Consider the following 15,157-nt stretch of genomic DNA (forward strand, 5'->3'; position numbering starts at 1 on the left):
AGGGAACATTTACATTGCTTGTACTTTGATGAACAAAAAATGTACCTATACAGCACCTTTATATCTAACCCTCAAAGGTACAACAGCGGTTTTAAGGTTTAAGTTTTTTCCCAGTGGGAAAAGTGCATATTTATACGTTTCATATTCTAATGTTTTCAAACAGAACAATGATATAAAGGCCTGGAGACGAGACAGGGGGTGTGGAATCAATACAACTTAGAAAAAATGTCAAAGGATTATGGGACAATTATGCTCCCTGACTAAAGGTACTGAGAAGAACCCCAGAGACAGTTTCACACCTTTTTTCTGCGAGTGCAGAGTATGGGAGTGTTTGGGGGTTGGACAGTGCGCTCCAGCTGCAGCAGATAGAGATCAGGCTGAAAGCTGGACAGTTTCTTTAGGTTCAACTAGCCTCCTCATTCTACTGACTGAGCTTTGGAAACGTTTTGAACTAGAAATGCTTGGAGCAAGTCTTACTTTGGCCTAGCGCATTGACACGACCGCTGCGTTGTTTGATGTAAGCTTGTGTGTGGTTGGGCATTCAAAAGACCAGATCTTAGAAGAATAGTACAGCGTAAACCAAACATCCATTATTTAGATAAACTCTGTAAGATTTCGAAATGTTTAATGAACGATAGTGTTTTTGAAATGTTTAATATTGATAAACTAAGGGAGATTATCAAAGCAAGTCCTACAAGACATGCATTTCTATGTATTGCACTTAAGCTCAATACAGGCCTTATGAAATATAGGCTAGATATTTAGGTTGGACCCCACAACTAGCAGTTATGAGTATACGGTCATAGATACTTAAAAGTCTGGGCTGCATACAGTGATATGCAAACGTTTGCAAACCTTCAAATTATGTTTTGTCTCCTCTACAGAGAATAAACTTAAATATTAACTTTGTTCTCCTATTTTAGTGCACAATTTTTATTTATTTGCTGATTTTAACATAATGGGACAAAATAAAGCAAAATTATAAAATGTGACATTTTGCACTGGTGACATTATATGATTTTTTTCCCCCACAATATGTTTTTAAAAATTAAAATTTAGCACACAGTAATTATTTAATAAAATGTGCTGAAACGGGTCTCTGTAGAGGAAGCATGAACAAAATGTCATTTAACTAAAGGCAAACGTTTGCCAACAACTGTGAGTCAGTATAAGTGTATATACAATCAATATTTCATTTTGCTTAAAGAAATGTTTCAGTAAAAATTAAATCGTACACTTTTTCCACTTACCTCAAATGTAGTAAGCCAAAACGTGCTTTTTTTTAAGTTTTGTACAAGAGCTACACGGCTAATGTAGCTGATAATAGAAGCTTATGGACCACCAGTTATTACTGTATAAATGGCATGCCTGGATTAAGTGATCTCCTGCTTTTGTACACAACGTATGACACACTTATCTAAAACAATGAAGCATGCAGTTTACATGATACTAACAGTGCAGTTGTCTTGTAAGTTTCCATTACTTGTTAGCTGCATTAGCTTTGTAACTAAACATGTCTTGACTATCAACATTTGGGGTCGGGGGAGAGAGGATGCGCAAATTAAGATTTTTTTTTTTGCAAATTATGTTTCTTTGAACCGGTCATTTTCTTCAATCGAGAGTATGCGGTGCCTTGAAAAAGGTTCAAAATCTTACATAGTGTAGCTTTAAACAATACATAACAGTTAGTTTCCTCAAAAAGAAACAAAACTTAAGATTATTCACTCACACACTCGCTCATACAAGCCTAAACACAGTCTAGATTATCTTCCAGCAACACTACCTACTTCACTTTCTTTACAACGTCCCATCTATGGTCTTTCAATTGATCTTTTCCATACATTCTCGGTCTCTCGCGCTCGCATACATAAAACGCCTCGTACACGTTTGAGTGCATTCATTCAGTCGGACTGATTGTAATTTGTGCCTTTTTCACCCAGCCCCCTATAACTCCCTTGTACAGCTCTGCTCAGCTTTATTCATTTGCCCTAACTGAATGCAATGATAGCAAGTACTGGTGCCTAAAGAGAACACGGCGCTTGAGTGTAGGATGGTGAAGGGGCATGGCTTTGAAGAGGGAGGCGGGTTTGTGGATCTCATTCATCCTGATTGAGTAGGAAGTTTGCAGCCAGGTTTTCGTTTTTCTCACAGGCGAAATAGGCCTGCACCACCAACGCCTCGGGGAAACCCAGAGCTTTTAACTGAAAAAGAGAGAGAGAAAGAAACGGAGGGAGAGAGAAATACAGTGAGACGGACTGAACAGAAGAAAGAGCAGCAAAGTAAAAGGAAAAAGGCGATATGTAAAAATTTCTGCAAAATGAATACCTGAAACATTTGGTCTTTTTATTTTTATGCACATTTGTAATAAGAATTATCTTTAAGGCAAACACTAATCCCAACTTCAACATCAGCAACCAAAAGAAAAAAAATGTCTAGTCATCCTTTCCCAGTATTAAAGGTTTATACTGAATGAATCTTCCATTACACGTTTTTTTCCTTCTTCTGTTCTGTTTTCGTTTTGGAGATACGACGTTTCGCTCTGACATCCACAATCTGTCTAATATCACAGGGTTTTTCCAGGACCACTAGAGTGAATCTATATGAATACAAACTTAAATAGTGTCTAGTTTCTCACCCTCTCAATGGCTTCTTTCTCCTGTGCTGTAACCTGGATGTAATCCACAGGTGCTCCTTCATCTCCCATGGCTCCCAAGTCAGCATGCTCCGCCCCCTCGGGCCCCTCCCCCGCTGGTGCATTCAACATCTGAATAAACAGCTCCTGGTGTTGCCTGATTTGCTGCAAAACAGTAAACAAACACAAACATTCACCAAACCTAAAATTTAATATAAGACACTGTTACATGTGAAAATGAACATAATTCAATTCAGTTCAATTCAGCTATGCAACACACTTCTACCCTTTTACTGTTAAAGAATACAGTATTTCATAAAGTGTCATGAGCAAGTCTATTGAACAGTACTTGAAGGGGAAGTTCACTGATTTAAAAAAAATATATATACACAGTTAAATGGGTTAAAGTGGTTTGATGACATAATGAAACAAGTCAGAATTGTTCAGTGGTGGTGAAAGTTTAACGTCTTTAACAGCTGCCTCACAAAACGCTATGACATGAAACAGTTGGGAATATGCTGCCTGATGTTAGAGACACTGTTTTATGATAGTTTTGTGATAAACTTTGGCTTATACTGTTTTTTAATCCATTTATTTTAATCCATTCATGGCGGAGGGGCGTATGCAGGGCCTTGCGAGGAAAAATCGTCCCCAAAGAAAAGGAAAAAAAAAAAGTTTTCAGACTTACGACATTACAAATAACATCCAAGAAGATGCATGTGGGTTCACTGGTGGTTGTGGATAGTAAATAAAATGACTATAGTCATATTTGTGTTGGAGATACCACCACTGTAAAGAAAGAGTCAGTAGGTTTCTCTACCATGAACAATTTCACATCAATCCACTCTGAATGACTTTGTTTACATGTCAAAGACTGAATTATTCAGAAATTTTGAAACATCTGGAATTTCCCTTTAGCTCCACACAGTTTGAGGTAAATGAATGATATTTTGAATGAATGATGTTAAATTAGATACATCACTCCATTGCAACACTAAAGCTGCAAACATCATAAGATGTCTTGGCTGATCAACTAAGTTTAGAAATGATCATTTATTTTTGCCTAACTACACCGACCGGCCACTTTATTAAATACTGCTCCGAGTTTCTACACTTATTATTTATTTTACTACATAGGTGCTCATTTTTTGTTCTATAATTAGACCACAGTTAGTCCTGTAGTGCATCTGTGCATTTGCATACTTGCAGAAATTGCATTTCTTAGCCCTCTTTCCCCTGTTCTTCTGGTAGGAGTGTCTAATAGCGTGGTCAGTAAGTGGACACAGTGTGAACGTGTTTGGGGCCTTGTCTATACAACAAACTGCAGACCAGCTGGTACTGAAGTGTGAATGATTAATACTTTAGAAATTTCAGCAGGGTATGAAGGTTAAATGTATGACTTTATGGGATGCACATGAGACAAATGATTTGGGAAATTTACTGAAGCTGAAGTTTCCCCTTCCTCCCTAAATTGTGCAACAGTTACATTCAGGCACCTGTACAAGTGCGAGAATAACAGCCTTATTTAAGGAGGAACAGAAAAAAAACTGACAAATAAGAAGCCAAATTCAGCAGTGCTGAAATTAAGACATGAAACAACATTTAGGAACACTTTAGCTGTGAGTAGTGTAAAAAGCAATATTGAAAACTATATTAGCATATTGTTGAGTTTTGTTTTTTCTTGCAAACATACTATTTCAGATTAAATTTGGATGTTAAAAAGGGTTTTTATTTAAAAGTGAAGGGACATCCCAGATTTAGGTGTATTATTTATATATATAGTGACATGATAGCATCATGCAGTTGCTGCAGATTTGTCGGCTGCACATCTATGATGCAAATCTCCCGTTCCACCACATCCCGAAGGTGCTCTATTGGATTGAGATCTGATGACTGTGGAGGCCATTGGAATACAGTGAATTCACTGTCATGTTCAAGAAACCAGTTTGAGATGATATGAGCTTTGTGACCTGGTGAATTATCCTGCTGGAAGTAGCCATCAGAAGATGGGTACACTGTGGTCATAAAGGGACAGACATGGTCAGCAACAATACTCAGGTAGGCTGCGGCATTTAAATGATGCTCAATTGGTACTAATTCAGGTTCATGTTGTTTACACCAAATTCCACTTAAATCCCCTTTCTTCCCCCTTCTGATGTTCGGTCTGCACTTCAGCAAGTTGTCTTGACCACCTCTACATGCCTAAATGCACTGAGTTGCAGCCGTGTGATTGGCTGATTAGCTATTTGTGTTAACAAGCAACTGAACAGGTTAATAAAGTACCTAATAAAGTGGCTGGTGAGTGTAATATATGTATATAATATTTTTTATTACACACACACACACACACACACACACACATATATATGTGGTTTGTACTGAGTGTTAGAGTGTGTTGTGCTGGTATGAGTGTCACTGCTTTGTCTGAGGACAGCATCCTGTGACCACTGATGAAGGACTAGAGGGATGACTAAGGCAAATTGTGCAGCAACAGATGGACTTTTTCTGACTTTACATCTACAAGGAGGACCAACAAGGTAGGTGTATCTAATAGAGTGGACAATGAGTCAAACAGTGGCTAAAACTCCAGCAGCACTGCTGTGTCTGATCCACTCAAACCAGTGCAACACATTAACACAACACCACCACTGCAGTGGTGTCACTGCAGTGCTATGAATGATCCACCACCCAAATAATACTTGCTCTGTGGTGGTCCTGACCACTGAAGAACAGGGTAAAAGGGAGCTAACGAACTATACAGAGAAACAGATGGACTACAGTCTGTAATTTGAGAACTACAAAGTGCATGTATATGGTAAGCAGAGCTCAAAATATTGGGGAATGAGTGTAGATACCAGGCGGTGGTTTTAATGAAGTGGCCGGTCAGTGCGTTTTTAGACTAGACTAGACTGCAGTGATGGTACTTCAAAGTGTCCATGGGGACAACATTATGTGTTACTGGATATCAGCAAGTCTACAAATGTGTATGTGTTTACCTGCAGGAGCTCTGGGTTCTCTCGGCCCAGCTGCTGCAGCAGTGAGGGCAGTAAGGATGGGTTCTGCTGGACCAGATGCCGCATATTCTGGAACTGTGGCTGAGAACGCAAGAACTCCAGAGGGTTCTCTCCTGAAGACAGAGATAGACACAGGAGAGCAACGTGAAATTTTAAAAGGACTCGTAGCCAAAACATTTTCCTGGAGTTAATTCTTTACCTTGAAGTCCAACTGTATGTACATTAATTTATGAACCAAACACTCATTTTTTTTTCCGTTTTCCATCTTCACTTTATTAAACAGGCCGTTTTTGTTACTGTGCCTTTAAGGCAGGTATATGTAAAAGAACTCTTTACTAATTGGCTGCCCTGTATTGTGCTTGGTTCAAATTGCAGTCCAGGCTGTGTGCAGAACAAACTGTTAAGTTGGACTAAAATGTGGATGTCAGCCACTCCAAATAGGTACGTAGAGCTTCTGGAAGGCTGTTCCCAACAGCCCATGTTTAATTCTAAATAATCAATACAACACTGCACATTACTTCCTCACACCCATAATGAAGTCAAAACAGGTTGTTTTTGCAGTTTAGTCATGGACTGTATAGACTGGAGAATGTATACAGTACATTATTAATCTTTATCAGTGTTTACATAGTTCAATCAAATTGTATACTTGACTCATTTAAACCCAAATTGAATTAAAACATCCGATTTTATAAAACGAGAACTTCGTGACCTTAAACTGTCCGAAAGTTTGCAAATCTGTACAGAATTATGAAAAGTATTAAGTTCTCTTTAAAGCAGAAAATACCTGATTCACCTGATATATATATCTCAAGGCTCCCTGGCAAAGTAAGGGATCATTTATCAATCTCTGTACAATCCACATCTGCACACATTGGACCTATTCACCAAGAGTTGACCCAGCACAGTTTAAGAAATGAAGAGTTTGTGAAACAGCAATGTGTTTTTGATAAACTCACCTTCAGTTGAGTGTGTGTCTGTGCCAGGTATGCGAGCAGAAGCAGGGCTGGTCTCCTGCACAGGGACTGTAGGAATACCCTAAGAAAACACATTTTAACAGTCAGAAACTAGCATCTTAGCAAGCTGGTGCACAAGGTCCCCAGACAAAAAAAAAATAGCCACATGCGTCCTTTCTTCTCCAACACTTCTCAAGCCCAACTGCCTTAACAAGAGCACCAATTCAGTCAAGTAAAGATTAGAGCAGTCTCTTGAGCTCCTGTCCTTTAGAGTCAAGATTCCCACCAACTTTGTGCTTCACATACAAGCAGAACAAAGCACTGACACTCCCACATTCCAGGATGACAAGCGTAAGGTATCTAAATGTGCCTGGACCAACAGATATGATATGAACACTGAGATGCAGTCCTTTCCTGACAGGACTGACGCACGACAGGGTTGTTATTAAACCAAAGGGACATCTAACCACATATCAGAATAGAAATTAAGCATGCAATTAAGTTCATGACTAACATTGCGATGCTACAGTGACTCAACTGACTGGGCCATACTACTGACTGTAATTATGTCTACAGCGATCTAATATTCATATTTGATTTATTCATCATTAGTAAAATTTATAGATAAACGTGTGCGTGAAGAGTTTAATTACAAAACGCTGTATATCCATCTGTAAGGTTGTAATAGTCATAACGTAGCATTTATGCAAAGCCCCCTCACAACAAGGTACACCATGTTCCCAATTATTATGCAAATTGGATATAACTGATTAATTGAAATTAAGTGTCAAAGATTTACTTTTTTGTTTTTCAGTTAAACTCATGGATGGTATTGTGTCTCAGGGCTTTTTGGATCACTGAAATCAATCTCAAGAGACCTGTGATGATTAGTTTGCCAGGTGAGCCCAATTAAAGATAAAACTACTTAAGAAGGACGTTTCACATTATTAAGCAGGCCACAGGTTTCAAGCAATATGGGAAAGAAAAAGCATCTCTCTGCTGCCGAAAAGTGTGAAATAGTGCAATGCCTTGGACAAGGTATGAAAATATTAGATATTTCACAAAAACTTGAGCGTGATCATCGCACTGTGAAGAGATTTGTAGCCGATTCAGGGCACAGACGGATTCGTGCAGATAAAGGCAGAATGAGGAAGGTTTCTGCCAGGCAAGTTCATCGGATTAAGCAGCTGCTAAAATGCCATTACAAAGCAGCAAACAGGTATTTGAAGCTGCTGGTGCCTCTGCAGGTCCTGCGAAACTCAAGGTGTAGGATCCTCCCGAAGCTTGCAGCCACCCCTAACCAGTGCTCACAAGCAGAAATGGTTGCAGTGGGCCCAGACATACATGAAGACTAATTTTCAGAGTCTTGTTCACTGAAGAGTGCCATGCAACCCTGGATGGTCCAGATGGATGGAGTAGTGGATGGTTGGTGGATGGCCACCATGTCCCAGCAAGGCTACAATGTCAGCAAGGAGGTGGCAGAGTCATGTTTTGGGTCGGAATCATGGGGAGAGAGCTGGTAGGCCCCTTTAGGGTCCCTGAAGGTGTGAAAATGAAGTCAGAGTGTAGAGAGTGTGCATAGAATTTCTGACTGGCCACTTTCTTCCATGGTACAAAAAGAAAAAAAATCTAAATTATCTTCATGCATGACAATGCACCACCTCATCCTGCAAAGAATACCTCCGTGTCATTGGCTGCTACGGGCATAAAAGGAGAGAAACTCATGGTGTGGCCACCATCCTCCCCTGACCTCAACCCTATTGAGAACCTTTGGAGTACCCTCAAGCAAAAGATCAAAAGATCTATGAGGGTGGGAGGCAGTACACATCAAACGCAGCTATGGGAGGCTATTCTGATCATCCTGCAAAGAAATTCAGAGCAGAAACTCTAAAAAAAAAAAAAAAACTCAAGTTCAATGGATGCAAGAATTGTGAAGGTGATATCAAAGAAGGGGTCCTGTGTCAACATGTAACTGTTAAGATGTTTTGGATTGGAACAGCTTCAGTAAATGTAACCTCTTACTGCTGAAAATTCAACAAATGACCATTTTCAGTTCTTTACAACCTATAAAATGTTTTGAAACTGTTGTGCATAATAATTTGGAATAATGCATTTTGAGTTTTTTTGACTGTCATTTGCATTGACAATTTAGGGAAATCAGAAAAATATCATTAGCCTAATAATTTGGAACACGGTGTATATAATGGGAAAAAATGAGTTCATGAAAGTGGCATTTAACACATCTTGGAACTAAACAACAGTAGAAGGACCAAGAATGGTTTCTTCGCTAACGACGAACAAAAGCAAAGAGCTACCATTTAGCATTGTGCAAATGAATAATACATTAACTGGTGGCTATTGGCTCCTGTTACTGAAATGCTGGGGGCTCATACCTAATGTGAATAAAACTATGTACAGCAGTATTTTGACCAATAATGCCAAATTTAGCAATGATGAATAAACAGCTACCAGTTAGCAATATGAAAATGACAACATGCTAATCGTTGGCCATTGAAGTCCATTAACTCCTGGCAATGTTAGCGTTTTCAGCTGAACTATGATTAAAACAGCTCAATAGTACTCTTGTCCAGCAGGTGGTGTTACAGCTGTGGAACAATGAGTCAAGTGTGTTTGAAAGCTCTACTGAAACTGGGACAAGAGGCCATTTTTTGGCCAATTAGTGCTCTAATGCTTGTTAGTGATGACATTTTGTAATTATTCTCTCCAGCAACACCAGAATAGCACAGGGGCAGCTTTAATGTCTTTTGCAGTGCTACGGCAAATACTGTGTTTGTTTGTATTCTGAGAAGTTGCTTGAAATGAGAAGTAAAGTGGTTTTCAGATGAGTAACGTCATACACGGTGATGTATGTACGGAGCTCTTTTGTTCTGTATGTCTGCATGGTGTGGGCAGGCTGGCGTGAAAGCTTGAGCAGAAATGCCTTACATTAAGTAGGTACTCCACAGCGCGGTTAGGGTCATTGAAACTGGCCCTCAGAGCGGCCACCACTCTCTCCCTCTCATAGCCCATAGACATGATCCGTGTTAACATAGACTGGTACTCCGGATCTGCCAAAGCAACATACAGACAATTAAAAAAAGGCTTAAAATCACAAACCAAATTCTAGTAGTTTTCCTCATACAAAGATGGTCTGGAATCACACACACACACACACACACACACACACTGATATACATATCATGATATACATATAGGTCCAAAAGTTGACACCCCATCTGACTGGTGGTCTATAAGGTCCTATTTACTGGTCAGCAACGTTCCAACATCTAGTGTAAAGCCTTCACAGAAGAGTGTAGACTGTTACTGCAGCAAAGGGGACTGCAAACGTTCAGGAGAAACGACTGACGAGAAGGTGTCTACAGAGTTTTAGATACAGTGTATATAAAACAGAGTTTCTAATAAGACTAACAGGCAACTTGGTTTACCCTTGTTTTTTCCCTTTAGCTCTGCCCTTGTAGATCTATTCAGAGATAAAGCAATTACCTAATACTGAAGATGAATCCTCTTCTTCTTCACCAAGATCAGGACTGAAAGAGAGCGAGAGAGAGAGAGCAAGAGAGAGCACGAGAGAGAGAGAGAGAGAGAGAGAGAGAGAGAGAGAGAGAGAGAGAGAGAGAGAGAGAGAGAGAGAGAGAGAGAGAGAGAGAGAGAGAGAGAGAGAGAGAGCTTTGAATATAAAGAACATGCTGTCTGTTCTGTTGTTATTACTGTTATTAGTGAAAGTATAATAGCAATAGTGATGGCGAGGTGTGTACTGTTCTGGGCTGTGTGTCGGTGAGACTGTAGCAGGTGGGTCACATGGTGATGTTTCCTCATCAGAGAAGAAAGGTATAGCTGCTGGACTGGGAACAGGGGGAGTGGACGACGAAGCGGATGGTGTTGCTGTGGAAACAGACTTTGGCGGCTCAGGCGCTGGTGGAGGCTTTGGCTACGTGGAGATGAAGATTGTCAATAACAGACAAAATGCAATAAAAATATAAATAAATACATAACAACAAACAAACATTAGTAATCCGTTTTACAATATGACAAGCACTGCTTACCAGTGTTTCCCATAAGGTACACATTTTTCCTTCATCCCTGTGTGCTGGTGAGTTGGGTTAAAGCAAAAACGTGTACCACCAGGGTGTCCACTGGAGACCGGGCTGGAAACCACTGGCTTAGACATTTTTGTAAGTGATCCAAGACCAAAGCAATCACAATGTGTCCTGGGGGTGTTTACACCTGACTTTTCACACCTTCAAGTGAAATCCAAATGAGATCCAATCATCGAAAACCACATGTTGATGAAAGGTGCAAACAGGCCCATAGACATTTGTGAGATCCTGTCTTTTTGCTCTTTCTAGTGGGGTGAGAGTTTTCACTTTCTTTGATGGAGAAGAAAGTTCTGAGATGGCTCCTCCTTCTGTTGTGCCATGACTGTGTGCGGTCAATGTTAACCTGCATCTCCGATTCATTAAAAGGAGGGAGGACCTCATTTCATCAGGTTGTGAAATCAAAGTGGGAGCCAAAACACATCTGGCACATGAGAGCTGAGAAAACAGCAACTTTGACTAAATTACACTGATGGCATTTTAGAGAGTCTACAGTAATGTTATCATGCGTGTTTAATAACTATAGAATATAATAAATATAGAATGTCTAACCCCAACCCTTATCTTACAGCGATTGTTTAAAGAAAAAAAAATCTATCAACTTTCCACAATTTCCCTCTTAACACAAAAGCAGTCCATCAGCCAGGACTTCAGTTTTGCACTGAAGCTATGAGCCCTTCCACACCTTGCAACAGGCATTTCTGGTGAGCAGATCACGTTTGGATTGCACTTGACAGCATTAAAAGCCAGGGGTAAACGTCCCCAGGATGTGTTGTGATCAGATTCTGAACAGATCACCTCAAGCTTGTCCACTCGTGTTGTAACAGGGGAAAAAATAAACAAAAGCAAATCAGAAATCGCTGATTGTGTGCTGGTGTGTTTACCCCTGGCTTTTAATTGGACTTTCCCAATTTGATTTAATCTAGTCACACTGGAAATGCTTTTTAGTGAAAAGTCTAAATGGAATTCTGGCCAAAGTTGTATCCAGATATAATCTGTACATGAAACACAAGTGGTTAAGTGGTTGCTGACACTGTAGGACAAAATGGATTAAAAAACAGTATAAAAATAAGTGATTGAAGTGATTATTTTGTCTGCACCTTTATCAAATTTTGGTCCAGTTTATGTCAAGTGTCTGCGTTTTTTTTATTTTTTTTAGCATGCACTTTGTACAGTGCTAATATTTTAACTATAGACCACCAAACATGTCTTGGCAGATTGACTACATTCGGGAAGGGAAGAGGGGAAAGGAATACACTGATTTGACTGTACAATTGTACTACAGAACAATAGCTTTAAAAGTGATGTACTGCAATATCTCCCCACTTCCTCTCACTTTTAAAATGAACTAAAAATAAAGTTTTTTTTTAAATGTATATAAATTTATAACCACTGGTCACTTTATATCTAGACGCAATGTCCATTTTATGAGCTCCACTTACCATGTAGGAGCACTTTGTAGTTCTACAGTTACAGACTGTAGTCCATCTGCTTCTCTGCATACTCTGCTACCCCCTTTTACCCTGTTCTTCAGTGGTCAGGACCCCCACAGGACCACCACAGAGCAGGTATTATTTAGGTGATGGATCATTCTCAGCACTGCAATGACACTAATGTGGTGGTGTCCTGTTGGTCCACCTTGTAGATGTAAAGTCAGAGACGGCAGCTCATCTGTTGCTGCAGAGTTTGTGTTGATCATCCTCTGGTCCTTCATGTGTGGCCACAGGACGCTGCCCACAGGACTCTGCTGGCAGAAGTTTAAAATACACCAGCAGCACTGCTGTGTCTCATCCACTCATACCAGCGCAACAAACATTAACACACCACCACCATCAGTGTCATAGCAGTGCTGAGAATGATGCACCACTTAAATAATACCTGCTCTGTGGTGCTCCTGTGGGGTCCTGACCACAGACTACAGTCTGTAATTGTAGAACTTCAAAGCGCACTTAGATGGGAAGAGAAGCTGATGGAGAATGAGTTTAGAAACAAGGTGGTGTACTTAATGAAGTAGCAGATCATAGGCATATACAGAGTCTGAAAAAGTGTAAGCTCTTACCTTCGATACCATGACAACGACAAAGTTCTTCTCATCGATTTTGTACTCTTTGATCGGCGTATCATCTTGCAGAATTTTGCCCGCATAGATCAGCTTCTGCCCTGAAACTGGAAAACTGTCCCTGCCTTTCTCTGCCTCTATCTTCTCTTTCAAGGCCTTCACCTGCAAACAGAGGCAAAACAACAGACAATATTCATGAAAAGTTCCTTTTAATTCAAGTTTATTCAGCATTAATAAGTTGTGGCAAACTGAATCAAAGTTTAGCAGCACTGTCACTATAATTATACCAAGATGAGACTTGGTACAGAAGACGAGGGCTATGGTGAGCAGTTCAGTGTGATAGAGTGAGACTTCCTTCCAAAAAAACAACATAGCATTGATATCTTTTACAAAGGTGAGTAGACGGGTTGTAAATACTCTGTTACTCAATGGCCAGGACCCCACAGGACCACCACAGAGCAGGTATTATTTGGGTGGTGGATCATTCTCAGCACTGACACTGGCGTGGTGGTGGTGGTGTGTTAGTGTTTGTCACGCTGGTACAAGTGGATCAGACTCAGCAGTGCTGCTGGAGTGTTTAAACCCCTCAGTGTCGCTGCTGGACTGAGAAGAGTCCACCAACCAAAACTGTCCACCCAACAGCGTCCTGTGACCACTGATGAAGGACTAGAGGATGACCAACACAAACCAGGCAACAGCAGATGAGCTGACGTCTCTGACTTTACATCTGCAAAGTGGACCAAGCAGGTAGGAGTGTCTAATAGAGTGGACAGTGAGTGGACACAGTCACTCCAAAGCTGAAAGATTTATCATTTTTACAACAATTTTTATCAAATCACGAGAGCTGCACATTTAAATACACTCAACATTATTAAAAACTCTATTTCAACTAGTTTTAAATGGAGAAATATAACACAGAGCTCACGATCTGCCCTCGTGAGAGTTAGACCAATCAGAAACGACGTACTGTGTCTCAGGACAACGGAACCGCAACTAATTCACACCACGTTGCACTGGGTTCAGCTTTCAAGCATCAAACCAAAATAAGTGGATATATTCATCTCCTTAAACAAAAAATGTCCAGACCTGCTGAGAGCGATCCACCAGTGGTAATCCTGCTCTGTGGGGGTCCTGACCATTGATGGACAGGATAAGGAGGGTCTAACAGAGTATGCCGAGAAACAGATGGACTACAGTCTGTAATTGTAGAACTACAAAGTGCACCTATCCATCATTTGTGCACATACTGGTGTGCCCAGTAAGTATATATGCAAAGGTTTAAAAACCCCAAATCAAATACATGCTTCGTTGATGTTCTAAGCGAAAACACCCCCTCTACAGAGAACAAACTTGGCAGTTTTCTGCAAGTGTAGTGCACAACTTCCATTTATTTGCTGAATTTTAATGGAAATTTTAAAAAAAAGTATTAAACTAAATTTTAAAAAGAGCTGTAAGATACACCATAATTTCATTGGAAATTTTTTAAAAATCATATCATTATTAAATTAATTTAAAATGAGGCATAAAATACAAAATAAGTTTTAAAAAATGTTTTTTGGGGTTTTTTTTTGTTTGTTTTCCAACGTACCTCTCAGCAAATAAACAGAAAACCAACCAGACCAGACTTCTGCATTCAACTGTGCAATTAGTGATCAAAAAAATTACGAATGGGAAATTCTGAACAGAAATGTGACAGAATCGACAATCGTATCGATCCTGAAAGCATCGTGTATCGTTGCATCCCCAGCCCAGAGGCGGTGGGCGGTACCTTTAACGCAGTGACCGGAGTAGTTAAACATGTCAGCGCCACAGTGAGAATGACTAAGAAAGGCGTGACAGGGAACCTCCAGAGAGAGTAATAAATCCCCCGGAACGGACGAGGCTTGCGCTGGCTTCCTATTCGGATTTTCCCGTTCCACCTTAAATGGTGCAGCAGTAAATGCTGCATTTAAGGTGGAACGGGGAAATCTGAACAATAAGCGGGCGCATAAGAAGCTGACCCCAGCTTCGTCCAAAACGGGTGGGTAAAGCGTCAAATCGCCGCGTGTTCTCGGTCAGAAACGCGCAGGCGAGGCTCGCTGTGCAGGAGAAAGTCCCACTGACCGTCTGGTCGTCGTCGATGTCGATATGAATGGTTTGTTGTTGCAGGGTCTTCAGTGTGATCTGCATGGCTGCCAAGCTCCGAAACGCGCTGTCCAGTGAACTCTTGTCCTAAATATTAAGTCCTGGTGCCCTTATAGAGGTGGATTGGACTCCGAGCGGAGGAAGCATTAGAGTTTAAGCGCTTAGCTGTGCGGTTATTTAGCTAGCAAGCTAAACACGCTTCTGTCAAGTGCTCTCCTTCATCTTCTCAGGTCTTCTTCTGCTCCTCTTCCAGCGCA

General features: G+C 40.5%; 1 protein-coding gene across 1 annotated transcript; it reads right to left on the minus strand.

The window, feature by feature from the left end:
- Positions 1-1,958: 1,958 nt before the first annotated feature.
- Positions 1,959-15,157, minus strand: rad23aa (RAD23 homolog A, nucleotide excision repair protein a). Its single transcript, XM_017720559.2, has 9 exons — positions 14,880-15,157; positions 12,777-12,938; positions 10,379-10,551; positions 10,107-10,150; positions 9,549-9,670; positions 6,606-6,684; positions 5,629-5,759; positions 2,636-2,797; positions 1,959-2,201 (listed from the first exon to the last, which is right to left on the minus strand). Exons 1-9 carry the CDS (start codon positions 14,943-14,945, stop codon positions 2,097-2,099), a joined length of 1,044 nt encoding a protein of 347 aa, XP_017576048.1. The 5' UTR covers positions 14,946-15,157; the 3' UTR covers positions 1,959-2,096.

This window comes from Pygocentrus nattereri, chromosome 12 (genome assembly GCF_015220715.1).
Source record: "Pygocentrus nattereri isolate fPygNat1 chromosome 12, fPygNat1.pri, whole genome shotgun sequence".
In the NCBI taxonomy this organism is placed as follows: Eukaryota; Metazoa; Chordata; class Actinopteri; order Characiformes; family Serrasalmidae; genus Pygocentrus; species Pygocentrus nattereri.

Excerpts from the sequence above, each read along its gene's own strand:
- rad23aa (XM_017720559.2), bottom strand. The coding sequence starts at position 14,945 with ATGCAGATCACACTGAAGACCCTGCAACAACAAACCATTCATATCGAC. Across the intron at positions 12,939-14,879 it reads ACATCGACGACGACCAGACG|GTGAAGGCCTTGAAAGAGAA; the intron begins GTCAGTGGGACT and ends CTCTGTTTGCAG. Across the intron at positions 10,151-10,378 it reads CCGACACACAGCCCAGAACA|TCCTGATCTTGGTGAAGAAG; the intron begins GTACACACCTCG and ends GCTCTCTTTCAG.